Consider the following 12,271-nt stretch of genomic DNA (forward strand, 5'->3'; position numbering starts at 1 on the left):
CAACAAACACTCTGTGAGGTGAGTGGGGCTGAGAGACTTCAGAGAAGTGTGACTGGCCCAAGGTCACCCAGCAGCTGCATGTGGAGGAGCGGGGAATCGAACCCGGTTCACCAGATTACGAGTCTACCGCTCTTAACCACTACACCACACTGGCTGATGTGAAAGATGTGAAAACATAAGAACAGTAGAAGGGGCCTCCTAGATCAGGTCAATTGCCCATCTATTCTAGCCTCCTCTTCACACAGTAGCCAACCAGATGCCCATGGGAAACCTGCAAACAGGACATGAGTACAACAGCACTCTCCCCAATTGTGACTCCAAGAACCTGGCGGAAGAAGCCCAGGACAGATTTTCTGGAATACTACCATTCCACGTACTTGTCTTGTCTTATTTTAAAGATACAGCATGAGGATGGACTTTTCAAACACATTTCCCCTTTTCATTAATAGCAATGCAAAAAGGGGAGGGGAAACCAAAAGGTATCTGTAAACTCACCACTAAATTTCCAATCACCATGACCAGCAAGAAGACAAGCAAGCACATTGATTGCTCATTGACCACCATGCAGCCCCACATGGTTTCAATCCATTCTCCACACAAAATTCGGAAAATAACAAGGAAGGAGTGGAAAAAATCTTGCATATGCCATCGTAGTTTGCAGTCATCGGCCAATTTCTTACAATGAGTCTTATAGTTGCCCCCAAATAGCTGCATTCCAAATACAGCGAAGATAAAGACGATAATGGCCAGAACGAGGGTGAGGTTGCCCAGAGCATCCACTGAGTTTAAAATTATCTTAATAAGGGTGTTTAAGGTTGGCCAAGACTTTGCCAACTTGAAGACTCGCATCTGTTGGGGAGGAAAGTATTGTATTGTTAGATAACCAAAGAGCAGAACAGTTTGGCAGTTTCTATTTTTTGTAGCCTTCAGTTCTAACTCTGTTTATCCTTCTTTTCAGCTTCATCTTGCCTTTTTGTTCTCTTTTGAACATATTGTTATTTAATATGTCCGACCCTCAGCAGCCAAACAAGTGCCTATGGGGAAGCCCCAGAGCAGAACATGAATGCAGTAACACGCTCCCACTCATTTTTCCCTAGCAACTGGTATTTATAGACATGATCTCTGCAATGCTGGAAGTAATAGTTGGCCATCGTGTCTAGTGGCCACTGACAGCTTGTCTCCTTCATGTCTCTCCCAAGCAGCACAGCACAGCACAGGAGCTGGCCTTGGACACATATTTTCAACTCCCTTCCTGGTCCTGAAAGCACAGGGTGGCCTTGGGGAAGTTGCTGCTCCTTGCCCTCAATTACCTCTACCTGAAAATAACATCCCTCACAGGGCACATCTGGAGATTAGCAAGTTAAATCTTTCACAGTGCTCCACAAATGTATAATCAATAGTGATCTTCTGCAAGAGATGTAGCTCGTGGGAAATCCTGTCCTATGTGTCCAAAAAGAAAGGAAGGAAGAGAAAAAAAGAGAGCGAGGAATTACCAGCCTCAAGGTCCGTAAAACTGTAAAATTTCCTTTCCTGCTGCCTTTTTTCCCTGATGCCTTATTCTCTTTGGGTTCACTGCTCAGTTCAATGATGCTTATGAAGACAATCACACTGTCAAAGATATTTGAGCGCTGCTGAAAATAATAATAGGGATCCAGCGCAATGATTTTCAGGATCACTTCTGCAGTGAAAATTCCGGTGAAAATCTGCAAAATAGAAGTGGAGACGTCAAATCTGTATGTTCCAGAATCCTCTCTCCTCATGCCAGGGTTAGGGACAGTTCACATGACAAACAGGCATGTTCAGAAGTCCGCAAACCCTTCCTGGGGGCTCCATTACGGTCTCCATCACCCTTCACAATCAGACGAAGGAGGCCCCTTGGGCTGTGTCCTGGGCAGCAAAGGAGGTCCCTGGGCTGAGCTTGCTGCCCAGGCAACAGATCCTGCAAGCTCGCTCAATCAGCCAATTGTGAGTGGGCAAGGGGGTGGGCCACTCCTGGAGAGTGGGCTCAGTCCACTCCCATGGCATATAAGAAGAGCCTGTGGCTTGTCCCGGCAGCCACTCCTAGAATCAAAGTAAATGTCTGCCACCTTTGGCTTGCGCTATTAGACAACATTGTGAGATTTATAATATTGAATATAAATTAGTTTCATTTGCAGACGATATTCTTTTGTTTATTTCGTACTGTTCAGGCTAGTATTCCCATCTTGATGCAAACAATAGATGCTTTTGGTAAAGTATCTGGTTACTCTGTTAATTGCTCCAAATCAGAACTGATGCCAATAAGTCAAAACATGATTACACATTCATCCAAGGAATATAAATTCCAGATTTGTTCCGAATCTATTAAATATCTAGGTATGCTAATACCAAGAGATATAACCGTTTGTCATAGTTAACAGAAATAAATTAATAAAGAATTTTCTTCAGATAGTGATAGGTGAGAGTCATTGAACCTTATACCCTTTGGGGAAGGGTGAATGCTGTCAGAAATCGATACGATAATAATAACAAACGCATAAAAGCTTATTACATGCTGATGCAGAACATCCTGCTTGCCAGAATTCGCTTACCTTGTTGCCTATCCCAAGCATGGCCTCGAAATCAGGGGACATTTTATAGTGTTCTAGCGCCATAAAAAGAGTATTCATCACAATGCAAACTGTGATTGTGAGGTCCGTAAATGGATCCATAACAAAAACGCCCACATTCTTCTTTATCTTCAACCACAGTGGGCAAAAGTTCCACACAAGATACTTTGCAGCCAAGTTCTTCAAGAAGCGGGGGCATTTCTGATTAGATTCTTCAAGTTCTAAACAGTAAACACAATAAAGTAAGGTCCCCCCCACCCGTAAAAAAAAATATTTAGAAACACGCGCCTATGGTCAGGAAGTGGGATCAATAAGGACTTGTGAGAACAACTCCTACTGAATCTGTTGATGCTCCAGCAGAATTCTTTTTAAAAATGTATGATCAAGGACTATTGTAATTGATATCTCTGTTAGAATTCCTGCTCCATGATTGCAGTCATGGGATTGTTGTCTTTCACCTGATGGTTTATGTTTTGACTCCACAGAGTGGGAAGTGACGAAGACAGGATTTTTGTGTTCCTGTGTTCCGTGAAGTGGGACTATTGTCCTTTGTTCTTTTTCTCTTTGCTGTCTGATGCAAGAGAGAGAGGGAGCCATGTTGCAGTGCTCCGGGTGTGTTTATATGTAAATAAAGTAGATTAGCCAAAATGCTGAGTTGCTGAGGTCTGTTATGCAACTGCGCAAACTCTGTGGATCCCTAAGTGTGCCAGTGTCGGTTGGCATCGGTCGCTGTGATGTTAAGGCTGAAGAAAGCTTTGGAAGCTCCTGAACGATCGACCAGGAGGGAGAGAACATTCCAGTCAGGCATGTGTCTCTGCCAGGGTCCTACTCGAGTGTAGGCCAAACTCCTAGCTTCACTAGCTTCCTATCTGTTTCTGATCCCAAAGTGCTACCTTGAAAATCCCTAAATGGCACCTCCTGCCCAACCGGGGGGGGGGGGGAGGCTGAGAGAAGATCTGCATTTATTTTATTATTTTTATTTATTAAATTTGTATACTGCCCTTTATCTGAAAATCTCAGGGTGGTTTACAGCATAAACATACAAAGTAAAAACACAAAATTCATATGAAAAACCAGAACAAAACAAACCCGTAGCCCCAACTCCCACATCAGGAACAAAGGGACAGTAAAGGTCTACATTGGGATCAGCTAGCCCTGTGATTCCTGCCACCTGAAGCAGTCGTCTCATCTTGCCTCAAGGGTGGGCCAGCCCTGAATCCCTATTTAAAGGTGATATGCAACACAGGAACAATACATAGACCCAAGTGCAAGTGCTAAATTCGCCCATTTATGGCATTTAAAGCATGTCCTTAACCTTGGTATCCAACCACTATATTGGCGCCCATGAATATGCAACAACATACCTTCCAGCGCACTGGTAATGATACTGACTGCACTTGCTGCCCTTTGTCTTTGAAGTGGGTGATTATAATAATCTACTGAGAGACGCTGAGTTTGGAACCTCTTGTTGGCTTCATCACAAGAAGTAGTCTGTTTAAAGATGTAAACAACATGTCTAGTTATGGAAGCTTTATGTGCTTCGATTTCAGGCAGGAAGAGAAACAGATATGAACGTAAATATGCTTATTGCAAAATTCAGTGGACCACACAGTCTTAATACATTCGGGGGAAATGTCGAGTGACAATGAGTATTATTGTTCAGTCGTTCTAAGTTTCATTTTCCTCTCACTTCACTACTTATTATTTCCTTCCTCACCCAGTTTACATGTAACTCAGGACAACACTTCCTGCATTTGATGAAGCAGGCTGTAGTTCCATGAAAGCTTCTGTCATAATGCATTTGTTAGTCTTCAATATGGGTGTGCCTTTGGAATCTTAGCTTTAGAGCTGCACAGCAGTCCTTAGCTAAAAGAGAATGCATGCACTATGGTGCAGAAAGGAAATATTTGCTATTTATTCATACCACAGGGCTCTCACCTCTTAGCTCTTACTACTCCTTCTTCTTTAAGTCTGCCCCTGCCCCCAAACATTTTGGTAACACTCCCCACCCTCCATGCCCACTATTCACAAATACATTTACAGTGAGATTCTATGAATGCCTACTTTGAAGTAAATCCCACTGAGTTCAATGAGGTTTACTCCAAGAGAGTAGAGGATAATAATCTTAATTGTTGTTTTTTCAGTACTACCTTGTCAACAAAGGCCCGTATAGTTAAAGCTATGGTTTTCCCAGTAGTGATGTATGGAAGTGAGAGCTGGACCATAAAGAAAGCTGATTGCTGAAGAATTGATGCTTTTGAATTATGGCACTGGATGAGAGTCCCATGGACTGCAAGAAGATCACACCTATCCATCCTTAAGGAAATCAGCCCTGAGTGATCACTGGAAGGACAGATCGTGAAGCTGAGGCTCCAATACTTTGGCCACCTCATGAGAAGAGAAGACTCCCTGGAAAAGACCCTGATGTTGGGAAACATGGAGGGCACAAGGGGAAGGGGACGACAGAGGACGAGATGGTTGGACAGTGTCCTCGAAGCTACAAACATGAGTCTGACCAAACTGCGGGAGGCAGTGGAAGACAGGAGTGCCTGGCGTGCTCTGGTCCAGGGGGTCACGAAGAGTCGGACAGGACTAAACGACTAAACAACAACAACATATATATAGAGAGAGAGAGTTGCAAATTGCCCTGGGACTAATGATGAAGGCTAGGGAAGAAATTTAAATCATCATCATCTGTAGGGAAGTAATTTGAGGATATTTTTTTAGGGGTGGATTAATTTTTCCTCTAGGTACAAAAAACACATAGCAAAAATTGATTACTGCATCCTAGACAACTGGGGGGAAGCCACCAATGAGAAAATTACATCTGTCTGATTACATTATCAACTCACCAGATCTCCTTTCCCAGGATTTTCCATAACTGGAGGAAGTAATGACCCTTCACTGGAAATGGGATCCATGTTAAACGGCCTTGTTCCACTGCCCCCCATCAATGAAACCATCCCATTGCAATCGTCTCCAGCAGCCCATCTGCTGGGCTGCATGTAGTTTGGAGCTGTCAGGCGAGGACTGTAGCTGGTTTGACTTTGGATGCTTGGACGTCTTCCCATTCGTGCAGCCAGCAGTGTGCTGTGCTGGATCTCCGTCTCCCCAATGCTGCTAGATTCATCCTCCCCAAACTCAGCCCTTGAACCAGCATCTCGGCCGGATACATGGAAATTGAATACACTTCCATGACTTGGTCGGCGTTTGGTTGGGTTTGAACTAGGACCGTAATTGTGGCTAATGAGAGCCTGCAGAGATCAAAAGAAGGAAAAAAGAGCAAGAGTGATGCAGACTTTGACATGCTCTGTACTAAATACATTTAATGTTGAGTGTAAGAGTCACTTACGGAAATCCTACCAATTGCAGCAGAAAACTTTATGATTGGCCTTGTGCCTTCCTGTTAATAAAGAGCCCTCTGCGTTCAGAAGTGGCAGCTTGTTAGGAGTGATAGCCTGCTTCTCATTAACTCAGTCTTGCACATACACTCCTGTCTCCCAGTTAACTACTCCACAAAATTTTCCACTAGTACATAAGTCTGTTAATCACTTATGGCTTCCTTACCAGTCACAGGAACCAAGGAACTTGCTATTTATAAGCCTCTGTTAATTCTCATACTTACCGCCATGTAAGACCACCAGGAAGGATTACCATTTTGTAACAACTTTATTCAGACAGATGGCAATGTAACTGATTTATTCTATGGCTTTTAGTTGATTTATGGACAGGGTTTGCTATTTTTTTATTGTTGTGACCTACTAGTGATCTCTTACTGAGAACTGCTAAGAGTAGAGGAAAAACAAATACATCACATGCTTTATGCATAGATTAGTTTCCTACTGTTGTAGAATATATATACTTTCTAAAATGTAAATTTTCGAAAAACATTCATGTAGATTTGGGGTTGGCAAATGCTGATTAAAAATTAAGTGTCTTAGTTAAAACCTTTTTTTCTCCCTTCATTTAAACTCCTCCATCTCTGAGGACAAGTTAGAGTGCAATTAAAAGTGAAAAGAAATAATGGTTAGTTAAAGCTATGATTTTCCCAGTAGTGATGTATGAAAGTGAGAGCTGGACCATAAAGAAGGCTGATCGCCGAAGAATTGATGCTTTTGAATTATGGTGCTGGAGGAGACTCTTGAGAGTTCCATGCAAGAAGATCAAACCTCTCCATTCTTAAGGAAATCAGCCCTGAGTGCTCACTGGAAGGACAGATCGTGAAGCTGAGGCTCCAAGACTTTGGCCACCTCATGAGAAGAGAAGACTCCCTGGAAAAGACCCTGATGTTGGGAAAGATAGAGGGTACAAGGAGAAGGGGACAACAGAGGACGAGATGGTTGGACAATGTTCTCGAAGCTACCAACATGAGCTTGACCAAACTGCGGGAGGCAATGGAAGACAGGAGTGCCTGGCGTGCTCTGGTCCATGAGGTCACAAAGAGTCGGCTAAACAACAACAAAAGCCTTATGAAATAACTACCGGTTTCCGATAGCTGTCACTAGACTGTGACTTTGGGGTTTTTGGATCTTCCCCATAATCTTCCATCCCCAAAGACAACTTTTTCATTCTGTTGCTTCGTTCTTTGACTTCTTTAGAACCTATAGGTGACACTTCAAATGAGCTATGAGACATGCTGTCGTTTTCTTTTGCAGCTAATTCCTAGAATGAAGAAAAAGAGAAGTGGGCATTGTACCATTATGTATTCATATGAGGAGATAATAATAATAATAATAATAATAATAATAATAATAATAATAATAATACATTTTGGTATGACAACTTCCCATTCACAGATAACAGTTTGCATTGGATATCCAAATTACTCACAACCTTCATGATTTTAAAGTTAATCACGGTGTTTTTCTAAAAGAAATTTTGTCTTGACAGATTTTTCTTGCCCAACAGGTGTTAGCTATGTTTCAGGTCTGAGTTCCTAGTTTTTGGACACATGAAACATGGAAGCTGGTGCTTAATCTCCTATGGAAGCATCATAATTAAGTGGCAAGTTCTAGCTTTGACCATGTTAGATCCCATCCCAGGTTCAATTTATGCTTTCCCCATTCTAAAGACCTTTTTTTATGCCAGCAGACCTATGCAGCTGTTAAAAAAAAAAATTCATTAGTCGGTCATTTTAATTATCATTTTGTATTGTTTTTAATGGTGTTTTATGTTTTATTGTATACATACTATATATAACTACTGCTATAAACTATGTTTCTGGGGAAATGGAGGTAGTTGTAGACTAGCAATGGGGCAATATATGAACCTCCTGCTCTTTCTTCAGCATCTCCATGGCTTCACGGAATTTCCTTTCTTTTGCTTCTGTTTCAGCAATAGTGGCTGTGCTCTGTTCTTCGTAGGCCATCGTGACCACGGCCAAGATCAAGTTGACCAGGTAGAATGATCCCAGAAATATGACCAGCATGAAAAACAGCATATAGATCTTCCCAGATGCTCTGAGAGTCTGTAGTCAGAAAGAATATAGTAATCATTCTTTTGGTTGTGATGTTTACAAAATGTTAAGGTTTTCATCACCAGTTTTCTCTATGTTAAAGGGGAAAAGGCCTTTGAAACCATATAGAAAACAATGAACCACACTAAAAAAAATAATACAGTAATTCATTAACCAAAATAAAGATGACGAAAGAAACAACATTAAATCTAAAAATGACACATGAAATTCTTTGTTATGGATGATCCAAGCTTTGCTTAAAAACCGCCAAGGAAGGAGAGTCTACAACCTCCCAAGGTGGTCTGTTCCACTGTTGAACAGCTCTTACTGTCGGAAAGTTCTTCTTGATGTTCATTCGGAATCTCCTTTCTTGTAAATTTAATCCCCTGGTTCAGGTCCTACCCTCCAGAGCAAGACAAAACAAGCTTGCTCCATCTTCAATGGCAGCCTTTGAGATATTTGAAGGTGGCTATCATATCTCCTCTCAGTCTCCTGCCTTTTGAACCCAAGAGAACCCTTAGATGGCTAACAATATTTTTACATGTTTTTTACAAGAAGGAACATTCATAACTGTGATCCCCCTTCTGTGCTCTGAGGTGGCACAGTTTATTCTACCAGCTCAGGACTCTGTGACAACATTTCCATCTCATATTTTCACCCCAGGATTCCACTTGGGAGACTCTAGCATATCATTCTGCTACTTATATAGCTAAGAAGGGAGCTGTAAAAGGTAGGCAGAACAAGCCGCTTCATTTTTTTTTAAATGATATTTTATTAAGTTTTACAAAAGGTTAACAATCAACAGAAATCACAAAAACAACAAACAAATATCAAAAATACAAACAAGACAGAAAAAAAGAAAACATAAAAAAGAAAATTTAGCATGAAAAAAAGAGGAAAAACTCTTTTTCAATTTAATAACCTTCAAAACCTTATTTTCTTTACTTCCACCCGCCTTCCTTTCTTGTATTCCACTTTAAAAGTTATTTCAGCAAGCTCATAGAACAAGCCGCTTCAAAGGACTATGGCAGTTTCCCCATGCAATTTGTTTCAAAAGAATTGAAGCATATACCTGTTGATAGAGGCGTTCCCAGTAATCCTGCGTCATGAGGCGGAACAGGGAGAGGAAGGCCCAGCCAAACGTATCAAAGCTTGTGTACCCATAGTCAGGATTTTCTCCAACCTTCAGACATACGTATTTCGGCGGGCAGGAACTGCAAATAACAACTTTGTTTCAGTGATAAAATTCTCCAGCATTTAAATATGAAGAGAAAGTTCTGCCAATACAGTGGTACCTTGGGTTACATACGCTTCAGGTTACATACGCTTCAGGTTACAGACTCCGCGAACCCAGAAATAGTACCTCAGGATAAGAACTTTGCTTCAGGATGAGAACAGAAATCGTGCTCCGGTGGCACGGCAGCAGCAGGAAGCCCCATTAGCTAAAGTGGTTCTTCAGGTTAAGAACAGTTTCAGGTTAAGAACTGACTTCCGGAACGAATTAAGTACTTAACCCGAGGTACCACTGTATATGGAGAGACTTGAAAATAGGTGAATCTTTTTTTTCTTTCAAAAACATGGCTCCTACATTCAGCAGAGCTGTGGCTCCCAGTAGGTTGGCCAGAGTGGAATTTGTGGCCCTCGGGCTGGAAATCGTTCCCCACCCTTGCAATAGAACTGCAGCTTCAAACTGAAAATGGTAGATCTCAGATCTCACCACACAGGGGCACATTCACAATGTTCCACATGCAAAAATGATGAGAAGGTCACATTTGACTTTGAACACACAAAAATTGAATTTGAGAATGTGGGCCACAGTTTTGGATGGAGGGGAGGTAAGTAAGCAGAAAGTAAATAAATATTCGGAGTGAATAACAGATATTAAACACACTCATAACAGGTATTATGTAAACTTACCCACCATCTGAAGCATTGCTGCACAATAAATAATCTTCAGTGTCATTCTTATGTATGTAATTCACTGCAACAAAAGAGTCAAGGATAAATATGGTTCCAGATAAGTAGAGGTTCTAAAACAGCCAGTCGTTTTGTCAAAGCCCATGGTTATCGACCTGGCTCATCAACAAACCATGGTTTAAACTAATCACTGTTCCTCCAGTTCTGATATAATGTGAAACGGTTTAGTTTAAAACCAGAAGTGGGTGCTTCTAATCACATCTGTGCTAAAGGAGGGGAAGGACGAGTGCATGAGCCCAAGATTTCCTGTTGTTCGTGCACTAAACTAAACTAGGGTTGCCATGTTTCAAAAAGTGAAAATCTGGACCCAAATGTTGTTGAGCTTTCTTCACCAAAGTTGTTAAGTTCTTGAGCTTCGGCAAAATCACAGGGACGTTTTGGAGCTAATTTTAAGGAAAACTGGCAACAACAACACTGCCCCCATGCAATATTGTCAGAACTTGGAAGCTGCAGCCATGCAACCCCAGTAAGCGAAGCTTCAGTGGAGGCAAGAAAGGGGACGGCATCATTTGTACACAGTATGGTTATCAGTGTGGTCACGCCACGGATTTGAATAATGGCATTAGGATACTGGATTTTGCCTTTTACACAACTGCTGCACATTTGGATGACTAGCATCCTGTCCAGTGAAGCTGAACATTATATTAGACAGGGCAAAACAAATACCGTATTTTTTGCACCATAACACTCACTTTTTTCCTCCTAGAAAGTAAGGGGAAATGTCTGTTCGTGTTATGGAAGGAATGCCTACGGGTGGCATGCCTACGGATTTTCCTCCTCTAAAAACTACGTGTGTGTTATGGTCGGGTGCGTGATATAGAGCGAAAAATACGGTACTTCTTCAAACATAGTTAACTTATGGTATTCCCACCCACTACATATAGTGATGACCACCAACTTGGATGACTTTAACAGAGAATTAGATCAAACCATGGAGGTTAAGGCTTTTGATGGCTACTAGCCATGAGGTCATGTTCTACCTCCACTGTTGGAGGCACACTGTGCCTGTAAATACTAGTTGCTGGGTATCAGAGTTACACTTAGTGAGCCACTGTGAGAACGGAGTGTTGGACTTGATGGCCCTTTTGGCTGAGGCAAATTTAGGGGAGCATGACAGGTTCACCCACACTGGCTACTGAGCTGAGAGTGTGCTGCAATAATGATTTAGAACGGAAGGCAAGAGGCGGGGGCTGCTGAATTTCAGCATCGCCACTGAAATTTGAAAGCCCAACATTCTCCATTGAGCAGGGGCCTCCTTCTTATGTTCTTATTTTTGTTAGACAATAGCTTTTTTACATAGGAATTGTTAAAGAACTCTTTGGTGGATGCAACCAGGACTTGGTGATTTGTTCATTTTTAATTTGTCAGTATGACTTAGTACTTGATCAGTTACCACCTCAATTCCTTGGACTCCCATCCTGTGCAAGTTCAGGCATGGGGTTCAGTTACAATCGCACCACTCATGGAAGAACACTTGGGAGTTTGAAAGTAAGATTGCAATAATCCAAAAAGGATTTATCCCAATGCCACCCACATGGCAAACCTACCAAAGCACTTATCTGATACTTATAAATCTTACTATTCTTAGGAGTAACAATCTGAAGTGGCAGACTCGTGTGTCTTGTTTGCTAGGGCCCACTTCAAACCTGGAGACAGAAGAAGGAATAAATCCATTATTTTGCAAAGAACTGAGGACAGCATTTACCTGGGCTATTAGTAAAATTCTCATACGTAGTCAAGTTCTGTTTAGATGAAAAGGATGTTTCATTGGATATGCTCTGGCTGATATATTCCGTGTAGTTCTTGACACATTTGTGTCTCAAATGTCCTTTAAAGAGTTGAAGACCAATGAGGGCAAACACACTCAGGCAGAAAACAGTCAGGATCATAACATCTGCGAGTTTCTTAACAGACTGGATTAAGGCACCTACAATGACTTTCAGACCTGCAGAGGGGGGAAATGAATGACATATGAATTCCAAAATCAAAGTACCTGCAGAACAATTTGGAGTGTCCAAATGGATCTAGAGTTCACTTAACATTCATTGTTAAGTGAAAACTGTGTCAAACACCAATGCACGATACAAGCATACACCAGTTCTGATACTAATTTTAGACCTTATCTGAGGTAAACTCAAAGTGAAACATAGTGGAATGTGGTGCAAATAAACCCATGCTTTCTAACTATTCTGTGTACAGCACTTAGTAAATTGTTTTATGTGCTCCATTTAATAAATAAAAACAACAGATG

The 12,271-nt window shown here is 41.6% G+C and overlaps 1 protein-coding gene across 6 annotated transcripts in view; it reads right to left on the minus strand.

The window, feature by feature from the left end:
• The window catches only part of LOC309381052 (sodium channel protein type 5 subunit alpha-like), a 34,902-nt gene that overhangs the window by 18,823 nt on the left and 3,808 nt on the right, over positions 1–12,271 (minus strand). For all 6 annotated transcript variants that reach the window (XM_081931443.1, XM_081931444.1, XM_081931446.1 and 3 more), the window contains exons 3-12: positions 11,726–11,965; positions 9,961–10,024; positions 9,116–9,257; positions 7,858–8,055; positions 7,071–7,250; positions 5,441–5,842; positions 3,953–4,079; positions 2,571–2,809; positions 1,494–1,703; positions 496–849 (exon numbers count right to left, since the gene is read on the minus strand). In XM_081931443.1, coding sequence (XP_081787569.1) covers positions 496–849; positions 1,494–1,703; positions 2,571–2,809; positions 3,953–4,079; positions 5,441–5,842; positions 7,071–7,250; positions 7,858–8,055; positions 9,116–9,257; positions 9,961–10,024; positions 11,726–11,965 — 2,156 coding nt within the window. The remainder of the gene's footprint in view (positions 1–495; positions 850–1,493; positions 1,704–2,570; positions 2,810–3,952; positions 4,080–5,440; positions 5,843–7,070; positions 7,251–7,857; positions 8,056–9,115; positions 9,258–9,960; positions 10,025–11,725; positions 11,966–12,271) is intronic.

The sequence above is a fragment of the Podarcis melisellensis genome (genome assembly GCF_964234715.1).
Source record: "Podarcis melisellensis genome assembly, chromosome: 12".
In the NCBI taxonomy this organism is placed as follows: Eukaryota; Metazoa; Chordata; class Lepidosauria; order Squamata; family Lacertidae; genus Podarcis; species Podarcis melisellensis.